The sequence below is a fragment of the Oncorhynchus nerka genome, linkage group LG12 (assembly GCF_034236695.1).
Source record: "Oncorhynchus nerka isolate Pitt River linkage group LG12, Oner_Uvic_2.0, whole genome shotgun sequence".
Taxonomy (NCBI): domain Eukaryota; kingdom Metazoa; phylum Chordata; class Actinopteri; order Salmoniformes; family Salmonidae; genus Oncorhynchus; species Oncorhynchus nerka.
Window position 1 is genome coordinate 50,765,423 of NC_088407.1, and position 27,689 is coordinate 50,793,111.

Here is a 27,689-nt window from a genome sequence, read left to right on the forward strand (position 1 = left end):
GGAGATTGCATGGCTGTGTGCTCAATTTTATACACCAGTCAGCAACGGGTGTGGCTGAAATAGCCGAATCCACTAATTTGAAGGGGGTCCACATACTTCTGTATTTATGATGTATTCACGCCCCTTTACCTTTTCCACATTTTGCTGTCTTAAAGCCTGAATTTAAAATGGATTCAATTGTCATTTTTTTGTCACTGGCCTAGACACAATACCCCATAATGTCAAAGTGGAATTATGTTTTTGAAATTGACAGATTCATTAAACAATGAAATGCTGAAATGTTTTGAGTTAGTAAGTATGCAACCCATTTTGTTATGGCAAGCCTAAATAAGTTCAGGAGTAAATATGTGCTTAACAAGTCTCATAATAAGTTGCATGGACTCACTCTGTGTGCAATAATAGTGTTTTAACATGTTTTTTGAATGACTGCCTCATCTCTGTACCCCACACACACAATTATCTGTAAGATCCCTCAGTCACAATCAGTGAATTTCATACAAAGATTCAACCACAAAGACCAGGGAGGTTTTCCGATGCCTCGTGAAGAAGGGCACCTATTGGTAGATGGGGTAAAGATTTTTTTTTAAAGCAGACATTGAATATATTATCAATTACATATTCGATGGTGTATCAATACGCCCAGTCACTACAAGGATACAGGCGTCCTTCCTAACTCAGGAAACCGCGCTGGGATTTCACCATGAGGCCAATGGTGACTTCAAAACAGTTACAGAGTTTGAATGGCTGTGATAGGAGAGAACTGTGGATGGACCAACAACATTGTAATTACTCCACAATAGTAACCTAATTGATATTGAAAAGAAGGAAGCCTGTACAGAATAAAAATATTCCAAAACATGCATCCTGTTTCCAACAAGGCACTAAAGTAATCCAGCACAAAATGTGGCAAAGCAATTCACTTTTTGTCCTGAATACAAAGTGTTATGTTTGGGTCAAATACAACACATTACTAAGTACCACTCCATATTTTGAAGCATACTGGTGGCTGCTTCATGTTATGGGTATACTTGTAATTGTTAAGGAATGGAACTAAGCACAGGCAAAATCCTAAAGAAAAACCTGGTTCAGTCTGCTTTCGACTAGACACTGGGAGATGAATTCACCCTTCAGCAGGACAATAACCTAAAACACAAGGTCAAATCTACACTGACGTTGCTTACCATAAGGACATAGAATGTTCCTGAGTGGCGGAGTTACAGTTTTGACTTAAAAAATAAAATGTGTGTATATATTTACCCTTTTATTTAACTAGGCAAGTCCGTTAAGAATACGTTCTTATTTTCAATGACAAACTACCCCGGCCAAACCCAGACGATGCTGGGCAATTTGTGCGCCGCCCTAGGAGACTCACAATCACGGCCGGATGTGATACAGCCTAGATTCGAACCAGGGACTATAGTGACGCCTACTTCCACTGAGATGTGGTGCCTTAGACCGCTGCGCCACTCGAGAGCACCTTAAATCTACTTGAAAATCTATGTCAGGGGGTGCAGCAACTCTATATATTAGGAAGGTGTTCCTAAAGTTTGGTGTAGTCAGTGTACGTGGTTATGATGCAGTCCTACACCATTTCCTGGTTTTACAGACAGACCACTAGAAGGTCAATCATGGTGAAAACAGTTTTAACCTACTGAGAGAACCTAGGATTTCACCAAATTGTCAGGAGTTTCATGATTTTTATTTCTGGGAGTAGATTATCACTTTAAGACACACCGTTGTAGAGTACACAGTGTCTTTACAAAGACACAGAAAGACAGAGACGCGCACACACACAACCAGCTAAGGTGAGTGCGTTTAAACGGCACGCGTAATCTGTGGTTGTCACTATTCACCCATGCTCGCGTTGAACCCCTCTGACCTAGGCCCTCTCCACTTTGTCCATTTCAGTTCCAGAACATGAACAACATCATCACCTTCCCCCTGGACAGCCTGCTGAAAGGAGACCTGAAAGGAGTCAAAGGGGTGAGGAACACTATCCTGCATGGCTTTCTGTTACACTGTGATGGGTGTTGGTTATTACAGGCAGAGATTAAAGTAGAGATGTGTAAAAGCTCTTCCATTACCTTACTACACTGTTGTAATTACTAGGTACTGTACATGTTTTGTAGCTGCTGGAGAACAGATAAGGTGTGTGAGATGAGGATTGTGTGTGTGTGTGTGTGTTGGGGGTGGAAACTATAAATGGCGCACCGCTCTTGCACTAGACGTCACTGTAACTACGCTCCGTCACACATTTAAAGTCTGGGACCAGCCCACATATTCTACTAGCTCCAGGAGAAACCAGTCAGCCAGTGTGGGATGGTGCAGACAGCCTACTGCAGGAATGCAATCAGAATCTTGTTTATATCAATGGGAGGCCGGCCCCAGACAGCCCAGTCTGCCAGGCCTCTAATCCAATCAGCACTCATTACTGTCTTCTCTGATCTCTCTCTGTCTCTGTCTCTTTCTCTCTCTCTCTCTCTGAGAGACTGGCTATCCCATGGCTGCTCACTCTAGCCTCTTAAAATCTCCAAGAACTCTTGCTTTCTTTTTTTTCTTCTCTTCCATGCCCCCTACCTCTCACCTTTGTAACTGTTGGCATCCACAGGCTACATCAGCCCAAACGAGTAGGCTTGTGCACAGAGTAGGGCTGACCCCAATTAGTCGTCGGGTCTATTGTTTGGTCGTTAGGCTGTTGGTCGATCAAGATTGTTTTAGTCGATTAGTGACATATGTATGTAATATGTAATAATTTGCGCCCATCTCAATGAACTAATCCAAAGCCAATTCATGCTTGATCCGAAAATGTGGTCGGAGGCTCCATTTTGGAGGGTGTGACGCAATTGCAGAGCCTTCAAAGGCATGCAGAGGAACAAATCGAGCTCCGTTCCACATCACAATGCGGAGGGCTCTGTATAGCTCCACATTGACACGATTGGTTGACGGTAGGTGGGGGGCGGTACATCCTGTGTGAACACAAACTCACTTCCTTGACGACAGCACTGCTTCTGCGACGAGCACAAAGTAATGAATGCCCTGACTTCTGCTGAGGCCAGATCACCGGAAACAGATGTCAGATTGACCATGCCCCGAGATGCACAATGCACTTTCAGAATGCTCTCTTTCCCATCAATGTGTGCACATTCCTTGTTTCATAACTTCATAACTTGTGTGAATTGTTTGCGTTTTGATTGTTAGTGTCTATCAATTCCCCATTACATATCTCAGCAGTACTACATTTACCTGTTCATTCCTATAATTTCTAATCGACAATGTTTGTTACTTTTGGTTAAGGTCATTTATTTGAATGCATTCAATATTATTCTTCCAGTTGTCGCTGTCAGAGTGGACACATCGTTAGCAGAGCGCACAGCCTATGCGACACTAGTGAGAAACACGTTTTGTTTGTTTTTCATTCCATTTACGAGTTTTGTCCATTTAGTCATTGTCTTTTGATTAGAGTGCTCCTGTCAATGTTGAGTAATGGCCGCACGCATAGAAGTAGGCCTATAGGCTACCTGGCCTGCGCGCAAATGTATTCATTTAGGGCGGCAGGTAGCCTAGTGGTTAGAGCGTTGGACTTGTAAACCTGAAAGGTTGCAAGATCAAATCCCCGAGCTGACAAAAGTTCCTCATTGTATTTTGAAAAATCTTTCCAGCTTTCTCCCTTTCAATAACCACTTGGCGTGAGTGGGAAAAATGTCATGCTCTGATCTTGTGGAAACCTGATTACTTCTTATCAGTGCTTGACTTGGACTGAAATAGATTCCGGGACTCATTTTGGGTGCTGGTACTTTTTATATTTAGGTGCAGGAGCTCCACAATACTTTTGAGATACTATTCTATAAGAGGAACAGAAGCTCAAGCAGTAGAACATTTGAGGTGCCGGTACTCAGCTGTGGTGAGCTCCTGCCCAGGTCAAGAACGGTCTCTTATCCACGTCCGCTCACTGGCACAGGAAACTCTGAGGGCCCAGAATGTTTTATACAGTGCTGAAAGGTCCTTAGTGCAAGCTTCAGGTCTGTCCCAAGTTAATAGCTGGTACAATGTTTCAAGTTTGTTGCAGACAGGCCATGTGTAGCCAATGTGATTTATAGAATATTTATTTTTATCCCGGAAATGTTCTACCTGCAGGCTGCAATGTTTTTATTGGTTGGTTTTATGTAGACTGTGTTTACATAGCAATGGCAATAGAAGTTACTTTTTAGCTTTGTCATTTTCATTTAGATTTGGATAGAATTTTGATGAAATGAGTGTAATTGCAGAATCTGCGAAAGCCAGCAGGAGCAAGAGGAGAGTAGTTGGTTCAGTTTTTTTTCTTCTTCTGGTTAGCTAGACCTCTCGCCCTCTTAAGGCATTTGTCTCAATTCATCAAACTGTAAGCTTAAAGCATCAGACAAGCTCAATGCATATAGTTGATTTTATTCAAACCATAGGGTGTGTCTATATATGGAAAAATACACGTTGAAAAAGGGCGACCGATTGGTCGAAAGAACAGACTTTCGGTCAACCAAGATGTTTTTCAGTTGGGGACAGCCCTAGTACAGGGCCTATGTGGACTGACAGAGGGAAGCAAGTAGGCCATTGAACGGTGAGTACTGACAGAGGGAAGCAAGTAGGCCATTGAACGGTGAGTACTGACAGAGGGAAGCAAGTAGACCATTGAACGGTGAGTACTGACAGAGGGAAGCAAGTAGACCATTGAACGGTGAGTACTGACAGAGGGAAGCAAGTAGGCCATTGAACGGTGAGTACTGACAGAGGGAAGCAAGTAGGCCATTGAACTGTGAGTACTGACAGAGGGAAGCAAGTAGGCCATTGAACTGTGAGTACTGACAGAGGGAAGCAAGTAGGCCATTGAACTGTGAGTACTGACAGAGGGAAGCAAGTAGGCCATTGAAGGGTGAGTACTGACAGAGGGAAGCAAGTAGACCATTGAACGGTGAGTACTGACAGAGCGGGAGAAGCAGTGGTGCCGATTTGCTCATTACCCCACTGGTGACTCTCATTACACTCCTGACATGGGGCTAATGGGGTGCAAGTCATGGTGCTTTCTGCTCTGATTCACACAGCCTGTCTCTCCATTAACCACTGGGGGATGAGGAGAGAGAAAGCGAGAATGCGTGCGAGACAATTAAAGACTTTCCATCCCCAGCTTGCAGTACGTAATGTTCACCATCTCTCACTTACACTGCCAGAGGACCTTTTCCCTCCTCTCTTGCTTTCTCCATCATTATTCCTCTCCTCCCTCAGGGAAGGCACCTGTGGAGAACAGGAGGAAGGTGTTGCACCTATTCAGACACTGAACAGTCAGTTTCTTAATAGGCGCCTGCTTATCAATAACTGGAAGAAACAATGCCATTTTTTAATTGAACCTTTTATTTAACTAGGCAAGTCAGTTAAAAACAAATGATTATTTACAATGCTGGCCTACCCATAACCATAAACCATAACCCGGACGATGCTGGGCCAATTGTGCGCCGCCCTATGGGTCTAGGTTGCTCCTCATTACACACAACAGACCAGTAAATCATATTTACATCTTTTCGACATAGGGTTCTGATTCAAAGTGGCAACTTTATTAACCCACCAGGGGGGAATTCATTTGGTCATGTGCTTAAAAAGACGGTACACAGAAACGACACTAATTCATTCAAAGTGCTATAGCTACACATTTAAAGTGAGTGGCTTTTGGAATAAAAGAGTCCCCATATCTCTCTGTTTATATTTTCTTTTGACAAAGTCTCTTTCCTCTTGTCCAGCTGCTGCTGTGACTGAAGTTTGAGTGAAGGGGATGAGAACTGTCCTGTAAAATGCTTTCAATTTTTAGGAGGATGCTTTTTGTATACAGGTTGGTGGCTGATTCGTGATCTATACCAATTATCCTTCCCGCTGTCTTAATCAAGCTCTGTAGCTTAACTTGGTCTTGCACTCGCATGTTTCCAAACAGGCATTTTAGACCAAAGGACATTATTTCGATTCCCAGTCTATTTCGATTCCCATATGTGGTTACTCTATCGACTGGTTCCCCATTAATCTTCGTAGGGGGTAGTGGAGTTTTTGTTCCTTCTCAAATCAAGTTCCATCTCTTTTTGTTTTCTTAACGTTTATTTCAAGAAAGTTATCTGCTGGACAAATTTAGCCTTTTCTCTTTCAAAACCTCGAGGCTTATTCTGGGTGGAGGAAACCCACAACAGCGGTGTCATCCGCATATTTATAAAATCTTGTGGGCTGCGTCAGGCTTGACAATTGTTTGTGTACGATATTCGTGAAAGTATGCAACCTCGAGGGGCTCCCTTATTCACTGTTCTAGATGTGGAGATGGCGGAGTTGAACTTCACTTGTTGAGTACGGTTCACAAGGAAACTATTCATCTACTTGATCAGTAGCGTTGACACCCAAATTCACCAGTTTATCCTCCAGTCAATGAATACAATTTTCACTAGGCTATTTGCCTATTCTAAATGTTCGTAGATATTGTTCAGCGTGACCAGTAACGCATCAACACCCATGGAGTCACGGTATGCGAATTGGTTTGAGTCTAATTGGGATGAGAGACCAGAGAGTTTGTTTTGGCCTGATGTGCCTTCCTGCAGACGCCATCTGGACCATATGATTTTCGTGGAATGACACGTTGAGAGTATTGCTTGACGTCATTCATAGAAATGCCTATATCAACAGCTGGCATGCTGTTTTATATTGTCCAAGGCCACTTTCTGCTGCAATGTAAAATATCACACATGTTAAAGCTACAATAGGAACGGTTGAAATGATTTGCAAAAGCAAGGTCATTTTCGACGGTCATACAATGTCTCTTTGGTTTATAGCCTGTGATGGTTTGTAGCCTTTGTCAGGCTTTCCTACTGTCCTTGTCCTAGGAATCACTAGAAAACCTTCTTGTACAATATTTTAGACCCAGGCTTTGGAACTTTGGTTTTCCTACATATGGCTACTATATTATGATTGCTACATCCAATGGGTGTGGATACTGCTTAAGAGAAGATTTCTATAGCGTTAGTAAAGATATAATCGATACATGTGGATGATTTCATTCCTGTGCTGTTTGTAAATACCCTGGTAGGTTGACTGATAACCCGAACCAGGTTGCAAGCACTGGTTACAGTTTGAAACTTCATCTTGAGTGGACAGCTTGATGAAAATGTTTAGGTCACCCAGAAAATATACCTCTGTTGATATCAACAATCAATCATTTCACACATATTATCCAGATACTGACTGTTAGCACTCTGTGGTCTATAGCAGGCCTCTCGTCTTACCGGATATAGCTATTCTATTCTGTTCTGCCGATGCACAGAAAACCCAGCCAACCGTGTCATTATTCAGCCACGACTCGATGATAAGATATTACAGTTTTTAATGTCCCGTTGGTAGGATAGTCTTAAACGGCGCTCATCCAGTTTATTCTCCAGTGATTACACGTTGGCTAACAAACTCAGCAAAATAAGAAACGGCCCCTTTTCAGGACCCTGTCTTTCAGAGATAATTCATAAAAATCCAAATAATTTCAGATATTCATTGTAAAGGGTTTAAACACCGTTTCCCATGTTTGTTCAATGAACCATAAACAATGAATGGACATGCACCTGTGTAATGGTCGTTAAGACACTAACAGCTTACTGACTCTGAAAAACACCAAAAGAAAGATGCCCAGGGTTCCTGCTCATCTGCGTGAACGTGCTTTAGGCATGCTGCAGGGAGGCATGAGGACTGCAGTTGTGGCCAGGGCAATAAATTGCACTGTCTGTACTATGAGACGCCTAAGACAGTGCTACAGGGAGACTGGACGGACAGCTGATAGTCCTTGCAGTGGTAGACCACGTGTAACAACACCTGCACAGGATCGGTACGTCATACCTGTGGGACAGGTACAGGATGGCAACAACAACTTCCTGAGTTACACCAGGAACTCTCAATCCCTCCATCAGTGCTCAGACTGTCCGCAATAGGCTGAGAGAGGCTGGACTGAGGGCTTGTAGGCCTGTTGTAAAGGCAGGTCCTCAACAGACATCACTGGCAACAATGTCGCCTATGGGCACAAATCCACCGTCGCTAGACCAGACAGGAATGGCAAAAAGTGCTCTTCACTGACGAGTCACGATTTTTGTCTCACCAGGGGTGATGGTCGGATTTGCGTTTATTGTAGAAGGAATGAGTGTTACACCGAGGCCTGTACTCTGGAGCGGGATCGATTTGGAGGTGGAGGGTCCGTCAATGCCATCATACTGCTCATTCTGTGTGTGATTTCCTGCAAGGCAGGAATGTCAGTGTTCTGCCATGGCCATCAACGAGCCAAAATCTCAATCCTATTGAGCACGTCTGGGACCTGTTGGATCGGAGGGTGAGGGCCATTCCCTCCATAAATGTCCGGGAACTTGCAGGTGCCTTGGTGGAAGAGTGGGGTAACATCTCACAGCAAGAACTGGCAAATCTGGTGCAGTCCTTGAGGAGGAGATGCACTGCAGTACTTAATGCAGATACTGACTGTTACTTTGAATTTTGAAACCCCCCCCCCCCTTTTTTTACAGGGACACATTATTCCATTTCTGTTAGTCACATGTCTGTGTAACTTGTTCAGTTTGTCTCAGTTGTTGAATCTTGTTATGTTCATACAAATATTTACATATGTTAAGTTTGCAGTTGACAGTGAGATGATGTTTCTTTTTTTGCTGAGTTAATAATAGATGGTAGCCGACAAATTCTCACAAGGCACCCTGATCTCCAGTCCTCTGTATTTCCTTATTGTCTTCATGCGATTGATGGGGATTTGGGCCTTGTCTGGAAACAACATTATATCCTTTGCGTCTGACTCGTCAATGAAAAAATGTTTGTCCAGTTCGAGGTGAGTAATCGCTGTTCTGATATCCAAAAGCTATTTTCGGTCATAAGAGACTGTAGCATCAACATCTATGTACAATTTTTTTTTTTTTTTTTAAAGAAAGCACAACATTTTGTGCGTTGAAAAAACACACAAAATAGAACAATTGGTTAGGAGCCCGTAAAACAGCAGCCCTCCCCTCATTTTTAAGTCTTGCCACAGATTTTCAAGACGATTTTAAGTCAAAACTGTAACTAGGCCTCTCAGGAACGTTGCATGTTATCTTGGTATGCCTTGTGTTTTAGTTTATTGTCCTGCTGAACAGGGAATTTTGTCTGCTAGTGTCTGTTGGAAATCAGACAAACCGAGTTTTCCTCTAGGATTTTGTCTGTGATTAGCTCTATTCCATTTATTTTTATCCTAAAAAACTCCCTATTCATTGCCGATGACAAGCATACCATAAACATGATGCAGCCACCAGCATGCTTGAAAATATGAAGTGGCACTCGTGTTGTGTTGGATTTGCCCCATACATGACGCTTTGCGTCGAGGACATGAAGTTTATTTCTTTGCCACATTCTTTTCAGTTTTACTTTTAGTGCCTTATTGTAAACAGGATGCTTGTGTTGGAATATTTGTTTTATTCTGTGCACATTTCATTCTTTTCACTCTCATTTAGGTTAGTATTGTGGAAAAACTACAATGTTGTTGAGCCATTAAACACAATTTTTGTATCAATCTACCAATAGGGTCCCTTTGCTTCTTATTTTTTTTTTTTTTTTTTTTTACCCCTTAAGCTATTTAGTTTTGCCATTACAAAGGGGTTGAATTCCTGTTGACTTGAGAAATTTCAGCGTTTCCTTTTTTAAGTAATTTGTCTTGCAACAACTCCACTTTGACACTATGGGGTATTGTTTGTTTATAAGCCATTTTAAATTCCGGCTGTAACACAATAACGTGGGAAAAGATGATTGTTGTGAATACTTTTTGAAGGCACTGTACCTAAGGGAGTTTCAGAGATGGCCAGTATATGAATGTTGTCGACGTTAGCAAGTGATCCACTTCATGAGGCTAAATATGTTAATGCAAGCTGTTTGTTGCCCATTTCGGGGTTGCTTGTAAGGTCTCCCAAGCAAGCACAAAAAACGATCAGAGGTCGACAGGTCACTGATGTTTACATTTGAGCCAATAGAACAGGGAGAGCTACCCACAGTGGGCTTCCTACTAGGGCAAACAGTCTCAGTGCTAATTGTATAATTCAGGTTTATGAACAAGGTTACTGATATCAAGAAGGTCCTTTAAAAAAAAATCCAACTCTGCACATTTAAGTGCCACAGCCCAAGCCCCTAAGTGATTTGTAAACCGAGGGGATATCCATATTTATGGCTTTCACTTTTAACTTCTTGCGTCGAGCCATCCCGGATCGTGACTACAGCCTCAAGCTCATTACCATAACGCAACGTTAACTATTCATGAAAATCGCAAATTAAATTAAATTAATCTATTTGCTCTCAAGCTTAGCCTTTTGTTAACAACACTGTCATCTCAGATTTAAAAAAAAAAAATGCTTTTGAACCATAGCTAAACAAGCATTTGTGTAACAGTATTAGCCTAGCATAGGATTATGCCTCTATTTCAGCATGCAACATTTTCCACAAAAACCAGAAAAGAATTCAAATAAAATAATTTACCTTTGAAGAACTTCAGATGTTTTCAATGAGGAGACTCTGTTAGATAGCAAATGTTCCGTTTTTACAAAAAATATTATTTGTGTCAACTAATCGCTCCGTTTTGTTCATCACGTTTGGGTAAGGAAAAAAAAAAAGTCATTAAAACGCGAACTTTTTTCCAAATGAACTCCATAATATCGACAGAAACATGGCAAACCGATGTTTAGAATCAATCCTCAAGGTGTTTTTCAAATATCTATCGACGATAAAATCCATCGTGGCAGTTTACTTTCTCTTCTGAAGAAATGGAACGCGCATGGACCTACAGATTACGCACACAGGACACCGAGCGGGACACCAGGTAAATGTAGTCTCTTATGGTCAATCTTCCAATGATATGCCTACAAACACGTCACAATGCTGCAGACACCTCGGGGAATAGACAGAAACCGCAGGCTCATTCCTGGCGCATTCACAGCCATGTAAGGAGACATTAGAACACAGCGCCTTCAGAATCTGGGGCATTTCCTGTATGAAACTTCATCTTGGTTTCGCCTGTTGCATTAGTTCTGGGGCACTCACAGATAATATCTTTGCAGTTTTGGAGACGTCAGAGTTTTGTCTTTCCAAGGCTGTCAATTCCATGCATAGTCGAGCATCTTTTCGTGACAAAATATTGCGCTTAAAATGGGCGCGTCTTTTTATCCAATAATGACACAGCGCCCCCATAGGTTGAAGAGGTTAAACTAATAGCATTGGTTTAGCTTTTCCTAGCCACAGTGGGTGTCCCATTTGTAACAGAACTAACAATGGGATTCAACTTTAGGTTCAAGATTTTGACTTATTATGTTGGAATATGAACATCTGTAGCCCTATTATGATAGAGCTGGTAATGGTAGGGATTACCTGAGACAGCACTGATTTCTCCTGCTGTGGGGGATGGAGAGCAATAGACTCCTGAGGGCTTGGGCTGTGAAAGTGTCATGTAAGCAACCGTTTTATGCTCAAAGAGAGCGTCTGTGCTCCACGGTAGTTGGGATATATTCTGTCCTCACTGAAACAATCCCTCCGCAGAGTACATTTTCAGCTAGTGATGCATTGGAGGAGTCTGCTGAAGTGGTTCAACTCGAGGCCTATTGAGAGTAGTGGACCCATGAAAAGTAGCCGCTTACCTACATACTTTGGGGCTCCTTTCAGGTCCATTACAGGCCATTTTTCGCTCCACTCATCTCTCCATCCTGCTGTTTAACCTCAATTGGGGGAAAGATTGAGGTGTTTAACATGCTGTTCTCTGGGGTTGTAATGTTATGGCACAAAGTGACCCTGTAGTTTTTTTGGTTTCCTCTCACTTCCTGCCATCTTTGTTGGTACTTCCGCATGGACAGTGTCTGATAAAGGATGTACAAGTAGGAACGTCACTGGTCTGTCTGGTGACATCAGCCTGTGTCCCGTCTGCTTCTACTGAGGCAGAGACAGCCCCGGAGAGCTTAAAGTAAGCCACGATTAAGATTTATAAGTTACTTCAGTTGAAAAGGGCTAGGTACACTATGTGAAGTACAGGTAACTGCCAAAATAAAGGAAACCCAACATAAAGTGTCAATGTGGGGCCAGAACTTCAATGCGCCTTGGCGTAGATTCTACAAGTGTCTGGAACTCTATCGGAGGAATGCGGCACTATTCTTTCATGAGAAATTCCATAAGTGTTCAATTGGGTTGAGATATGGTGACACACAAACACACACACACACACACACACTTTAAACCCCCTATGCTCCTTTGAGGCCCCTCTTTCAAAGTCACTGAGATTTTCCAGCTACGGTAGCTAAAATAATGGACAACTGGCCACTTTTCTACATGACCCTAAGTATGATGGGATGTTAAGTGATTAACTCGGGAACCACACCTGTCTGGAAGCACACACTTTCAATATACTACACTACATGGCTAAAAGTCGTCGAATATCTCATTCCAAAATCATGGGCATTAATCTGGAGGTGGTCCCCCCTTTGCTGCTATAAGTGGCGCAGGTGTCTAAGGCACTGCATCTCAGTGCTAGAGGTGTCACTACAGACCCTGCTTCGATCTCGGGCTGTATCACAACCGGCCGTGATCGGGAGTCCCATAGGGCGGCACACAATTAGCCCAGTGTCATCCGGGTTAGGGGAGGGTTTGGCTGGGGTAGACCATCATTGTAAAATAAGAATTTGTTCTTCACTCACTTGCCTAGTTAAATAAAAAAAGAACAGCTTCCAACGTGTTTCCACTGCTCCAGAGTCCAATGGGGGTGAGCTTTACACCACTCCAGCCGACTAGGCTACCCTGGGGCTCTAGTGAGTGTTGCAACCGAAGACGGGCGATTTCAATGCGCTACACGCTTCAGCAGATGTCTGTGGGCTTGTGTGGCCTACCACTTCACGGCTGAGTTGATGCTGCTTCGAGACGACATGTCCACTTCGCAATAACATCACTTCCAGTTGACTGAGGCAGCACTAGCAGGGCAGAAATGTGACAAACTGACTTGTTGGAAAGGTGGCAGCCTAGGACGGTTCCAAACCGGAACAACCAACCAAGATACAGCATCCTCACTCCCTGTCTGTCTGCGGTTCAGTGCTGGCTCAGGCCCTCATACTTGGTGCATATGGGTTATTGTTGCTTCATGGGCCCTTAAGCTCTGTCCAGTGTCCACCTCCTTAACCACACTCCCACTCCAAACACTGAACATAAGCAGACTGGCGGAAAGTGCTGACACCACAAAACACCAGAGCCAGGGGGATTTACATATTAGACCTGACACTGGGATGATGTCATCCCTTCCAGCGCTAAACCTTCTGATCCTTTGTATCTATTGTTGTTTTAAAGTTTTTTTTTTTTTACACAGACCATGACTCATCACACACATCACTGACAACACACAATTGTTGGGAGGCTTTTAGCTCCAAGAAGCTCTGCCAAAGGAGTGATCTCACCATTTATTTCTCACCAAGAAAAGATTAGGGAGTAGAGGCTGATCATATTTCATGGAATTGTAACAGGTGCCCTTGACAGCAACAAGACCAGGTTCAAGACGACATTGGAATAGAGGTTGAAAGCTGTAAATTGCATGTTTTCTATTTGAGGTCTTGGTGAAAAGGCTCTGTCCGCGTAGCAGTCTGAATAGGTCCCGTTCCAACTCACTCGACAGGCATGTGGATCTTCCACTACTGTATCACCTCCAACAGTGGACCCATCCCATTCAGGAGCACAGGAAAGTACACTTCACATTGAAGCATTCAAGGTCCGTCCGCTGTCTTCAATTTGACAAGGACAGTGGTAACGGAGGTAAGAATTGAACTAAGAAACTCAACAAAGAAAGAGGCTACTACATGATAAGAACTTTACAGGAGTGTTACGTTTTGTTTTAAAGCCTCTGTCTCCCAAATATCTATTCTGGTGAAACTCATTAAAGAGAGGGTGCATGTTGATTTGCCGTTGATTTGGTAAGAGTGGATGGGAGGTGAACCCTGTTTGGCTGTGCTCTTCCAGCATTCCACACAGCTAAGTTGCCCTGCCTTGTTCCATGTTGTTGTGTGGAAGCTAGCTGTCACGACTTCCACCGAAGTCGGTGCCTCTCCTTGTTCAGGTGGTGCTCGGCGGTCGGCATCGCCGATCCACTTTTTCTTTTTCCTTTTGTCTTTGTTTTCACACACCTGTTTTCCATTTCACGATTATTTGTTCCTGTATTTAAACCCTCTGTTTCCCCCCCATGGTGGTGTGGGGATTATTACATGTTCAGCTAGGTTTATTTTGATGCCTGGGTTTTTGACGGGTGCTGTGTTCCCCCGTGCGTTATCTTCACCGTCTTGTTTTGGTCCAGTGTAATTGTTACCTTGTGCCTTGTTGAGTAAACGTACGTTGCTCACTCATTCTGCTCTCCTGCGCCTGACTTCATGCACCAGCTACACTCATCATCTGACACTAGCGCCCCACTTCACTCCCCACTGTTGTTCCCCACTCACACAGTAGCTCCTCACTTAACTTCCCATCGAGCCGCTGTGAATGAGAGAGGAATGCTGCACTCGGACAATGTGCCGCTCCGCGCAACTCGTCTCGCTTCCGCGGCTTGTATTTTTAGCCAGTGTTCTCCTTGTCTTTTTAAATTTTTTTTATCTTGCTTCCTCTATTTCCCTTTCTCTCACACTTTCTCTTTATCTCTTTCTCTTTCGTCAGACCATGATCCAATGACCATGGATCCATGACTGCCACACTTGTTTTGAAGAGGTCTGGGCTGGTATCCACGAAGCGTCCCAGAGTAAGAGTACTGATCTAGGATCAGTTTTGCCTTTTTTTTTTTTTTAGATCTGAATGAATATGATTTTTATATTGAAAGGTTGGGACCTGAGAAGATCAGCTCTCCTACTCTGAGTTGCTTTGTGTATACGGGCCCAGGGGTCAACAGAGGGAACATCTCTAAGAGAATATGGGCTGTCAGGCAATCTATTTAATATAATGACCGCAAAATGGCAACATATTTATTGTAATGCCATAATATGTGAATTGTAACAAAGCTTTAGCAAGATTCGATTTTGTTAGAGGATGCATCGCATTTTATACCAACTCATTTTTCATTCCAGTTAATGACTCTATAAAAATCCCTGCGGGCTGCCACTGCAGTCATTTCTTTTTTAGTCTGGAAAAAAAACGCTTACAGTAGCAATCAGTGCTCTCCACAATTGTTGATTTTGGGATGCAATCAGCAAATCAACATGAAAAGAAACAAGCAGATTCTCCGTGTGCAATCAGATAATCCATTGATCTCATCATGTTTTACCATGGTCTCTTTTTTTTTCAATGGCCTCGGAAGCAGCAATTATGGCTGCCGCTGTGGTGTTTGGAGGGAAAATGACACGGGCAATTTCGCCAGTTAATGTCTGTTTTTGTTTGTCCCTAATCACTGTTTATTCATTGGCGCGGTGCCTGAAAAGCGTTGCATAATTTAAACATTTGATCAAACAGCTGTTGAACGCTACTCTATTACCATGGGAAATCTGTTCAGCTGTGTGGCCACTTAAACCACGTTACGATTCTGAACACTGCTCTTTTTCTCTTTTCAACGGTAGCACTTTGTACGCTATTGTCGTCCTACGGCAACGACGGGGAAAAGGATGACAAGACTGCGTCGTGTATTGGCAGCGTGCTTTGTTGACCTTTTGGCTAGTGCAGGGAGATTGACCAGGATGGGGGTTTTCCCTGAGCCTGTAACATCCCGTAAACATTAACTGACTGGAGTAATGATGTGTACCGTAGCGTCAGTGCCTTCTAGATATAGTGACGCTGTCTGTGTGTGCCATGGTATGCTTAATATCACAATGTGCGCTATGACCATGTTCTGTTTTTCGAGCCTCTTTAACGAGTGATGTTAGGTGCCAACAAAAACTGAATCATTTTGTTTCTGAATTGGAAGCTCTGACGTCGGTTTCTTTCTGCTTTTTTCTTCTTCACAGGACCTGAAAAAGCCATTTGATAAGTCCTGGAAAGACTATGAAACAAAAGTGTAAGTTTTTTTCAAAATATTTTACTACCGCCAATTTGAAATGAGGTTCTGGCCAATTGACATTATTAGCTTAGAGTACTGAAGACGATCAGATTATCAGTCCATTGTCTTTTGATCCGTTGGTTCATTCTATGGCCGCACTGTAGCAGTCGGTTCAACTGACTCACAAGCGTTTTGATAACCTCCAGATATTGGTACTGTCATAGTAGTTAAGCATTTGACTGTATATTTGTCATTGGTACAGAGCCCGATTTTTATCACCATAAGCAATATTTTGAATGGGATGCAATGTGAAGTGTCCTGTCCCATCTCTGTGCTTGTAATGACCACTAATTCCCCCAACCAACCTCACCTTGCAATCATCAATGAATACACCCAGAATAATAAGCCATCTTTACCTCTCTGTCTACACTGTGATTTTTGCATGCAACGGTATATGACATTTTATAGTACTCTGATATATTTTCCAAGCTGCAAAGGACATCCTTTACTGAAAGGGTAATGCATTTTCTTCTGCCGCGCCAATCTGACGACGAGACGGTACTGACTTGTTGCTCCATTGACGCTCTCTGCTAGTCTGCTGTCAACGGAGGGCAGTACTATGCTTGGCCGAGAACATCGTTGTCCCATCTGCTCTGATGTTCTTTGAACTTTTCCGATCACAATCGGATGTGTTCTCATATCTCTAATCTCGTTGTCTGCGGTTATAATGAGACCTTTCCTGTTTTGCAGACCGAAAGAGATTAGACTCTCTGCCCCAAACTCCACTCTGGCCACCATCGTCACCACAGAGTCCCATTTTGATCCGCTGTCTCCATCTCTGTGTCAACGGTCTTTGGTGGTTCTTGTGGCTGTTTTTAAGCTTTCTCTCTACTCCGATGCTTCTGGGCTGAGGATTAAGGTGACAGCTTTGTAGGTGTTCTACTAATGAAAGCAGTCACATCTTGATGTCTTACCTAATGACGGTTTGAGTCAAAAAAAAGGGGAGCCACCCAAAATGACCGAATATATATATATATATATATATATATATATATATATATATTATATATATATATATTATATTATATAATATATATTATATTATATATATATTATATTATATTATATTATATATATATATTATATAATATATATTATATTATATATATATTATATTATATATATATAATATATATATAAAACCCAGATGACTTTACCTGAGACGGATGAATGTTTGTGACGCAGCGGCAGGAACTGACTTCTTTTAAGTGTCTTTTTGAATCAAATGTTTTCCGGAACAGCAGTAGATGATAGCACGTTACGTAGACTTGCAGGAGCAGACCATAGTGCAGTGCTGGTTCATGCATTCACACCACTTTGACATCCGTTTGATGCCCCCCCTCTCTGTCTTGTCTTTGTTGGTATGATCCGTTTGTATTTTTTTTTTTTTTTTCCCTTGGTTCAGTTTCCTTTGGAATGGCCTTGTTGCATCTGTGTCTTGATGGTTCCAAATGGGCCAAGCTGTTTACTGACTGCAGGCAGAGGTGGGGGGAAAAAACAGGCAAGTCATTAACGTTGGTTTAGCGATGGGCCACAGTGACGAGGACCTAACACCCAAAGGCATGAGTGAGAGGCCGTCTGCTTTCAAATCTGAACAAAAGCAGGCGTCACTTAAGTCTCCCTAAGCTTCCTCTTAGGAGGAGCCAAATGCTGCATCCTTTTTAAAGGGAATATGCTGAGCTAGAAAAGAATGCCCTTTTGCATGGAATGCCCTCCCCCTTCCACTCTGTATATTTCCTGTTTGGTGTGTGTCTGTGGTTGGAAATGCCCTTTGACCCCCACAACGATGTCACTTCCTGTCTCAGCACTAAGATCGAGAAGGAGAAGAAGGAGCACGCGCGGCAGCACGGCATGATCCGCACGGAGATCAGCGGGGCGGAGATCGCAGAGGAGATGGAGAAGGAGAGGAGGTTCTTCCAGCTGCAGATGTGTGAGGTGGGTAAGGAAAGAGATGGAGCTCAGGCCTGGGTTGCCAGGTTGGGCCATGTCCACAGCTGTAGTGGAGGGTTTTCTGACATTGTCAAATTCTGTCTCGCAGTATCTTCTCAAAGTGAACGAGATCAAGATCAAGAAAGGGGTGGACCTACTCCAGAATCTCATCAAATATTTCCACGCACAGTGCAAGTAGGTCCTGCAGTCAGTGAACGTGTGCATTTGACCAAGTGCTCACTTCGTGGAGAAAACGGCTGATGTAGATTTGTCACTCCCCTTAGTTTTTTTCAGGACGGGCTGAAAGCAGTAGACAACCTCAAACCATCCATAGAGAAACTAGCCACAGACTTACACACGGTGAGTTCCTCAAGACTACTGTTGACATCTTCATGGGGTACATAAGGACTTCCCTTTCCTTCATCAAGTATGCTGAATTCATCAAACATTCTTGTGTGACTCTGTAACCTTTTGTATGACCCCTGTGGCCTTTGTGTGGCCTTTGACCTTTCCAGATAAAGCAGGCCCAGGACGAGGAGAGGAAGCAGCTCACTCAGCTACGGGACGTCCTCAAGTCAGCGCTGCAGGTGGAGCAGAAGGAGGTAACGCCCATAGACTTGGACCACTCTAGTGCCCCACAGTATGTTTTAGCATGAGCAGCGCCATTGAGGACTTTCACCATTAGGAGATTCTCATTTGGGCAAAAGTCCGTCCTCTCCTCGTCTCCTCCTTCCTCTCCTCCATGACCCAGAAACTGATAAGTGGTTGAAGAGCGTGTTAATTTTGTTTGTAGTACGAACGAAGGAGTCTGCTACCCTCCGCGATTTAACTACTTCAGGCTGCAAGCGCGGACGTGTTTTAAAATCCCCCCCCCTTTGAATCAGGCGTTGTTTTCTCGAAGGAGAAAAGCATGCAAACATTTAAAAACCTTATGCTACTTTTTCTATCATCTATAAAATGTGTTTTTACTTTACACATTTAATTTGGGATTCCCCCCGTGTCAACATTTGCCTGATGCGCGAGTGGAGAGCCATTTCATGCAAGCACATTTTCATCCACGTGTTCCCTCTTCTCGCCGTCTCTCTGCGATTACCTTTGACCTTTAAAAAAGGGAGGAGGTAGGAGAAAGGACACAGGAGTTGAGCCAAACCAAATGAGATCCTCCCATTTTTAAGTAGTCAACTGGGTGGGACTTGTTATGGGTTAAGGAAGGATCACATAATTCCATCCAGATCTCTCGCACACACACACACACACGGCAACCCTCAAACTCTATAGGCCTAGTCTTTTCACTGTCTAATGCCCAAGTTAGTCATCCAATAATATAAGCCGTCTGCCTCATTCATATCCTATGAGTGATGCACTTACATGGTCAAAACCCTGATGTACGTTACCAAAGCCCCCTTCACTCCCTGTCAACTTTAGCACGCTCATTGAGAGCAGTCATTAATGGTCGATGGTTAAGCACACTGATGTGCTTAATGCTCTCGTTTCCCAGACGCTTTTATCCAAAGAGACGTACGGTTAACACACGTACTTCCGTCCTGTCTGGCGTCGGCTACTACGTGGAGAACTATTCTACTGTTTTTGCTACCGCCTCAATGTCTTACCTGTCTGTTCTCCTCTTTGCTTCGCTGCCGCCGCCTCTTTGTGAACCAAGTCTAGGAGAGTAAGTGTGTCCTCAGCGCCTCCTTTGCTGTGCTTGTCTATCGGTGGTCGTGGTGTCAAGTTTGTCTGAAGCATTTTCAATAGAGTGCATTTGTCTCTAAAAGGGATTTAGTGGGGGGGGGGGGGGTTCTGGGTTGTATTCATTAAGCACCAAATGTAAGTAAACCCTCTGAACACAGTGAAATGCGAAGGTACTATCTGTACTTCTGAAAGACTTGTTTTTCATTTAAATTGTGCTACGTTGTGACTTAATGAGTACAACCCTGTCTTCCTAGATTTTTCTGTTGACAATGTTAACATTAGACACAGAACCCTGAAGATGTTTCTTTAGAATGTCTTTCAAAGGTCGTTGCCTTGGCCAATCCCCCTCTGTTTCCCCTGTGTCACTTCGTCTGAGGAGATGACCTCACTAGTGCATGACCCCAAGGCTTTGCTTGTCATATATACACTGCTCAAAAAATAAAGGGAACACTAAAATAACACATCCTAGTTCTGAATGAATGAGCTATTCTTAAATACTTTTTTCTTTACATAGTTGAATGTGCTGACAACAAAATCACACAAATTATCAATGGAAATCAAATGTATCAACCCATGGAGGTCTGGATTTGGAGTCCCATTCAAAATTAAAGTGGAAAACCACACTACAGGCTGATCCAACTTTGATGTAATATCCTTAAAACAAGTCAAAATGAGGCTCAGTAGTGTGTGTGGCCTCCACGTGCCTGTATGACCTCCCTACACCGCCTGGGCATGCTCCTGAGAGGTGGCGGATGGTCTCCTGAGGGATCTCCTCCCAGACCTGGACTAAAGCATCAGCCAAGTCCTGGACAGTCTGTGGTGCAACGTGATGTTGGTGGATGGAGCGAGACATGATGTCCCAGATGTGCTCAATTGGATTCAGGTCTGGGGAACGGGCGGGCCAGTCCATAGCATCAATGCCTTCCTCTTGCAGGAACTGCTGACACACTCCAGCCACATGAGATCTAGCATTGTCTTGCATTAGGAGGAACCCAGGGCCAACCGCACCAGCATATGGTCTCACAAGGGGTCTGAGGATCTCATCTCGGTACCTAATGGCAGTCAGGCTACCTCTGGCGAGCACATGGAGGGCTGTGCGGCCCCCCCAAAGAAATGCCACCCCACACCATGACTGACCCACCGCCAAACCGGTCATGCTGGAGGATGTTGCAGGCAGCAGAACGTTCTCCACGGCGTCTCTAGACTCTGTCACATGTGCTCAGTGTGAACCTGCTTTCATCTGTGAAGAGCACAGGGCGCCAGTGGCGACTTTGCCAGTCTTGGTGTTCTCTGGCAAATGCCAAACGTCCTGCACGGTGTTGGGCTGTAAGCACAACCCCCACCTGTGGACGTCGGGCCCTCATACCCCCCTCATGGAGTCTGAGTCTGTTTCAGACACATGCACATTTGTGGCCTGCTGGAGATCATTTTGCAGGGCTCTGGCAGTGCTCCTCCTTGCACAAAGGCGGAGGTAGCAGTCCTGCTGCTGGGTTGTTGCCCTCCTATGGTCTCCTCCACGTCTCCTGATGTACTGGCCTGTCTCTTGGTAGCACCTCCATGCTCTGGACACTACGCTGACAGACAGCAACCCTTCTTGCCTCAGTTCGCATTGATGTGCCATCCCGGATGAGCTGCACTACCTGAGCCACTTGTGTGGGTTGTAGACTCTGTCTCATGCTACCACTAGAGTGAAAGCCAGCATTCAAAAGTGACCAAAACATCAGCCAGGAAGCATAGGAACTGAGAAGTGGTCTGTGGTCACCACCTTGCAGAACCACTTCTTTATTGGGGGTGTCTTGCTAATTGCCTATAATATCCACCTGCTGTCTATTCTATTTGCACAACAACATGTGACATTTATTGTCAATCAGTGTTGCTTCCTAAGTGGACAGTTTGATTTCACAGAAGTTTGATTGACTTGGAGTTACATTGTGTTGTTTAAGTGTTCCCTTTATTTTTTTGAGAAGTGTGTGTGTGTGTATATATTTATTTATTTATTAGTGGCAGCATCTCAATAGTCTAGAGGCTCCCCTTCCTTGCCTTTTCTACTTCATCTACAATAAAGCAAATCCCCCAGCCAGCATCCCGATCTGCCATATTGCTCTCATATCCTAGATTTTATCTAGAATTTTTCCGATCAGTGCGGACAAAGGAAAATGAACAAGGAGAGGAAGCCACTTTAGACAATTGAGACTTACCACACCCACTGCAATGTCTTGTGCCTTTGCCTACATAGATCCTTATGTGTGTGTGTGTGTGTGTGTGTGTGCGTGCGCTGGTATTGTTGAAGGATTCCCAGGTGCGACAGAGCGCTACCTACAGTTTGCACCAGCCGCAGGGAAACAAGGAGCACGGTACCGAGCGCTGTGGGAACCTCTACAAGAAGAGTGACGGGTCAGTGTTTCTCTCCTGTTCAAACTTGCATCATCTTCAACAAACATTCAAATAACCAAATGGAAAGGCCAGACAAAACGAACACACAAAGTACACTCGTTGTGATGGCATTTATCCATAGGCCCACTCCGCAACTTTGGCGACCAACTATGTCTTTTTTTTTTCAAAACCTTTTGCTTTGGGCCGGATGTGTCATGGTATCGTTCGTACATATGCATCATCTATTAGCAGAATGACTGCCGTATTTCCATTAGCCACCAAATCCCTAGTTTGAAAGCCACATTTTTCTTTCTGGAAGCTGTGCTGCGTCATTTCCTATACATTTCCCCCCCACATGAATAGCTAGGGGGCTGGCCCAAGTTCCAGCCAATGAGCTTCAGCCACTCGCCATTTGAGCGACAGCTATCAAGATGCGCACACAGCAGAGTGGGAGAGAGGGGCAACGACGTGGTGCACAGTACTGTGTCTGCCCATACGACATTCGGGGGCCACTTTTGGCTCGTGGGTGCTACTTTCAGAACTACTGGCTAAAAGAAAAAGTATACAAAAGTACCAGAGAATCTCTGTTAATGTTCTTTTTATGTCTGGGTGTCTCCCCATAGACAGGAATACACTGCCCAAACTCTGTGTCATTTACTAATGCCTGCACATACTAATGAGCCATCGCACTGGTTTGGTTGGTTCATGTGGTGTTTAGTGTGTCACACTGGTGCTGGGCTGTTATGTCGAAGTCTCTGTGTCATGGTGTGTGTGTGTGTGTCCCAGGATAAGGAAAGTGTGGCAGAAGAGAAAGTGTTCAGTGAAGAATGGATACCTCACCATATCACATGGGACGGTGAGTAATGTGAGCGCACACACACACACACACACACACACACACACACACACACAGAGGGCAAGACAACCTACTCCTAGCCAGTTAGCGTTCATATACAGTAAGGCTAGTGGGAAAGGGAGATACCTAGTCAGTTGTACAACTGAATGCCTTGAATGAATCAGATAGGGGGCGGGGGGGGGGCTAATCGACATCCACGTCTTCGGCGCCTGGGGAACAGTGGGTTTAACTGCCTTGCTCAGGGGCAGAACGTCAGATATTTACCTTGTCAGCGCAGGGATTTGATCCAGCAAGTGGCTCTGGCCTGTTCGCTTACACTTCACCCATATTCAAGCCAGTCAGTCGATCACACTAATTCTGTCATATCAGACGTCATCACTGTTTATCAAACCTTTCAGGCAACCGACATGTTTATTTCATCTCCAAGCACAATAAAACAGTTCCTATTGATTTCATTAACAATTTGCTAAATAGTTATACTGTTAACTTCGAAAAGCAGTTTCAATGTTTCAACCATACATTGGCTTAGTTTACTGTCTGACCTGGCCTCCGGGAGAGATCCACCTGGGATCTATTCCTATCCTAAAATGCCCCCAGGCAACCCCAGACAAGTTAAATTATGGCACATCCTACCTAATTATCAGCTCTCTGCTAACTGGCAGCTTATCCACTAGTTTTGTCTTGTCTGATCCTGTCTTGTCCCATCCTGTTTTATCCAGTCTGGTCGTCTCTTGTTTTGTCCTGTTCTCCATATTTTTTTAAATTCATATATCTTTTTAAATTTCTCTTTATTCTTACCCTACTTTTCTGCTATTTCTTACTTTTTGGTTTTAGTTTACCGTCTTCATTATAATAAACATTTCCATGGGGAGGGTTCAGAGGTGGTAGAGCTACGGGGCGGGAGTGGGGTTCAAGAGGACTCCAGAAAGTATTTGGTGCCTGGTGTACTTTTTTGTTGTGATTTTAATTTAGTTATGTTTTTATTTTTTTAAGTCCATAAAGTTAATTTAGCTCAAATGGTGGTGGTATTAGTATTAATGTCAGTCACTCTTACAGGTGAACGAGTATTATATCTCTTGGATGCATCCCAAATGGCACCAATAGGGCTCGAAGTCAAAAGCCATTTGGGATGCAGCTCTTGTCAGGCTAGTTCACGTAGCTACTTAACCTGCACCGCTTCACTCGGGGTCTCACCAGCCTATTGATATCCTGCTCTGCTCTCACTGTAGCAGGCTCTACTTCCCTGCATTACACTAGATGGAATCTCCCTCTCTCTCTCGCCATTGCTCTATCTTCCTCTTATTTGCTCTCTCCTCTGTCTCTTGTGTACTTTATCACACCCTCGCTCTGTCCCTCGCCTCGCGCTCTCTCGCTCTTTCAAAATTGACACATACACACCACACTTTCTCTACCTCTCTCTCCTTACACTTTCTCTCTCATAAAAAAAATAATATGCCTCACATATGAGCTCTCCCTCCTCTCCCTGGCCAACCAGCTGTATGTAGAGGTCGAAGCAGGGAAAGCAATCAGGGATGGTTTTTAAGCACCCTGAGCTGAGCCCCAGCCATGGCCTGGTTTCATCCTCCACTGCTGAGCAGAAAACCACAGTACAGAAGCTAATCCTCCATGGACAGGCCCATTCTGACAGACCTTAACACCTAAATATTACTTATGAAAACTGCATACGAGAGCCTGGCTATTAGTAGTGTTATGTTATGATGTAATAAATAATGGAGAAGGGAAGGTGAATTTCGCAGTGGTTTATTCTATGCTGCGCTGATTCTCAAGTAGCTCTGCAGTCCAGGACCTGTATCAGATTGTTGTAATGTACATCGTGTTTTATAGCAAGCATAATATGTTTTCGTTGATGCATAAATTTTGAGTGCATGTCGGCTAAATTAATGCTTTTATCCAGGTACATTGCACACCTCTTCTGGTGAATATGGTTATTGTGATGAACCACTTCAGGGGTCAGCATGCTTCAGTTCGGCTGACCCCTAGCTGAACTCTGCTAGCTGAACCGAACGAGTGTGCTCGCATATTCATTTAAAAGATCTTCGCTTGAAAAACGAGAAAAAAAGCCTCTAGTACTGTTTGTCCATTTTGAGATGCCGTAGACAGAATAGTCCGAATTAATCTAAGATAACGCAAGAAATCTGTCCTTAATTTGCCATGGAGATCTTAGTCGCGCAATTTTACATCTAACTATGTTTGGTGCAGTATTTTTCGGTGAAAGAATGTGGATGAAAACGAGTCGTCCCTCGATGAATGACAACAAAGACTATTGGATCCCAACTGTTAACCAATCACCGACGAAGGGGCGTAGTCATAATATATGCACCAACTTTTCCAACCTGTTTCTGGTAGCATGTGGACAACTTTAGTGATCAAACTTACCGATGTGATGACTATAAGAGGGAGCACTGTATTTTTGTTCTGGTGGGAAGGGTGCATGTTCCTTTATGCTTTGCGTTCGCTGATTCTCATGTTCTTCTTTCCTGTCCTCCCCTCGTTCAGGCGAACCGACCGCCGGCCAAACTCAACCTCCTCACCTGTCAGGTGAAACATAACCCAGAAGAGAAGAAGAGCTTTGACCTCATCTCACGTAGGTTTACCCCTTTTTACTCACTTCCCTTTTGTTCTCTTCTATTTTCTTATCTCTCTTCTGTCCTCTCCGCTCTCTTCATCTTTGCTCTCTCCTGTCCTCTTCTGTCCTCTCCGCTCTCTATTCATCTTCGCTCTCTCCTGTCCTCTCTTCTGTCCTCTCCGCTCTCTATTCATCTTCGCTCTCTTCTGTCCTCTCCGCTCTCTATTCATCTTCGCTCTCTTCTGTCCTCTCCGCTCTCTATTCATCTTCACTCTCTTCTGTCCACTCCGCTCTCTATTCATCTTCGCTCTTTTCTGTCCTCTCCGCTCTCTATTCATCTTCGCTCTCTTCTGTTCTCTCTTCTATCCTCTCCGCTCTCTATTCATCTTCGCTCTCTTCTGTCCACTCCGCTCTCTATTCCCTTCTCTCTTCTGTCCACTCCGCTCTCTATTTATCTTCGCTCTCTTCTGTCCTCTCCGCTCTCTATTCATCTTCGCTCTCTCCTGTCCTCTCTTCTGTCCACTCCGCTCTCTATTCTCTTCTCTCTTCTGTCCTCTCCGCTCTCTATTCATCTTCGCTCTCTCCTGTCCTCTCTTCTGTCCTCTCCGCTCTCTATTCTCTTCTCTCTCTCCTGTCCTCTTCTGTCCTCTGTGTTTCACAGAAGTACCTCTACAAATGGACTTTGCTCCATTCTCAAAGCCTGGCTTTTAGACACTACAGAACCAGGAGGGATGATGTGTTGGGACTAATGACAGCTCATAGAGTAGAGATATCTACTGCAGACGAACTAGGGAGGAGAGGAGAATCACAGAAAAAGGAAAAGTGGTTGATATGGTCTATGTCTGGATTATAAGGGAACATGTGAGTTTTTCCGTGGAATGAGGGCAGCGGGAAAGGAGTTGGGAATAGTTGAATCGCTGTAAGATTCATATTCCGGGAAGACTCAGTACTTTGTCTCCTCACCGGCTTCTCCGAATCAGCAGCCTATTTAGAATTTCATCCACGTTCATCTGTTCCCTGTGTCCTCACATAATCTCATGTAACCAAGGGAGATTCACCCTCTTCTTTCTTTGATTCGCCCTCTTTCTTCAGTCAGGTTTTTGGGGATGTGTGTTGAGTTTAGCTGAGAGGTGAAGTTCATAAACACTGGGCCAGAAATAAGTGCTCACGTCAGGCTGTCACCCTGCTGTCAAAGGACAACATTACTGCTTCAGGATATGAAAGGGCTTGTTCTGGTGGAAACAAGCCTTTGAGAGGGAGAGACTGTCAGAACTCCCAGCTGTCAGGGGATCTGAATTGTAGATCAGTCAGATCTGGAGGAGGATAAAGTACAATAGGACTTCCTCCAGGTTTTTACTTTGTTGTACAATAGGATGTTTGGTAAACGTTTACCTCTGTCTTACATAGATTCCACATACAGTCAAATGTCAACCGTTGTCGCCTCGTCCATTGTACTGTTGGGATGCTGTTATACTTATGTGGGACTTTTACTGTATGTACTGTAGTTGAGTGTGTCGTCCTGTATGTACTGTAGTTGAGTGTGTCTTCCTGTATGTACTGTAGTTGAGTGTGTCGTCCTGTATGTACTGTAGTTGAGTGTGTCTTCCTGTATGTACTGTAGTTGACAGTGTCTTCCTGTATGTACTGTAGTTGACAGTGTGTCTTCCTGCATGTACTGTAGTTGACAGTGTGTCTTCCTGCATGTACTGTAGTTGACAGTGTGTCTTACTGCATGTACTGTAGTTGACAGTGTGTCTTACTGCATGTACTGTAGTTGACAGTGTGTCTTACTGCATGTACTGTAGTTGACAGTGTGTCTTACTGCATGTACTGTAGTTGAGTGTGTCTTACTGTATGTACTGTAGTTGACAGTGTGTCTTACTGCATGTACGGTAGATGACTGTCTGTCTTACTGCATGTACTGTAGATGACTGTCTGTGTCTTACTGCATGTACTGTAGATGACTGTCTGTGTCTTACTGTATGTACTGTAGATGACTGTCTGTGTCTTACTGTATGTACTGTAGATGGCTGTCTGTGTCTTACTGTATGTACTGTAGATGACTGTCTGTGTCTTACTGCATGTACTGTAGATGACTGTCTGTGTCTTACTGTATGTACTGTAGATGACTGTCTGTGTCTTACTGTATGTACTGTAGATGGCTGTCTGTGTCTTAC

General features: G+C 43.9%; 1 protein-coding gene across 6 annotated transcripts in view; it reads left to right on the forward strand.

Annotated features, from left to right (window-relative positions):
• The window catches only part of asap2a (ArfGAP with SH3 domain, ankyrin repeat and PH domain 2a), a 100,322-nt gene that overhangs the window by 49,783 nt on the left and 22,850 nt on the right, over positions 1-27,689 (forward strand). For 5 of the 6 annotated variants that reach the window (XM_065025632.1, XM_065025631.1, XM_029675062.2 and 2 more), the window contains exons 4-12: positions 1,909-1,983; positions 15,987-16,036; positions 17,884-18,013; positions 18,117-18,202; positions 18,292-18,367; positions 18,523-18,609; positions 21,987-22,090; positions 22,856-22,925; positions 25,443-25,530. In XM_065025632.1, coding sequence (XP_064881704.1) covers positions 1,909-1,983; positions 15,987-16,036; positions 17,884-18,013; positions 18,117-18,202; positions 18,292-18,367; positions 18,523-18,609; positions 21,987-22,090; positions 22,856-22,925; positions 25,443-25,530 — 766 coding nt within the window. Of the gene's footprint in view, positions 1-1,908; positions 1,984-15,378; positions 15,835-15,986; positions 16,037-17,883; positions 18,014-18,116; positions 18,203-18,291; positions 18,368-18,522; positions 18,610-21,986; positions 22,091-22,855; positions 22,926-25,442; positions 25,531-27,689 lie in introns of those variants that run through there. The other variant, XM_065025633.1, reaches the window with a different exon arrangement.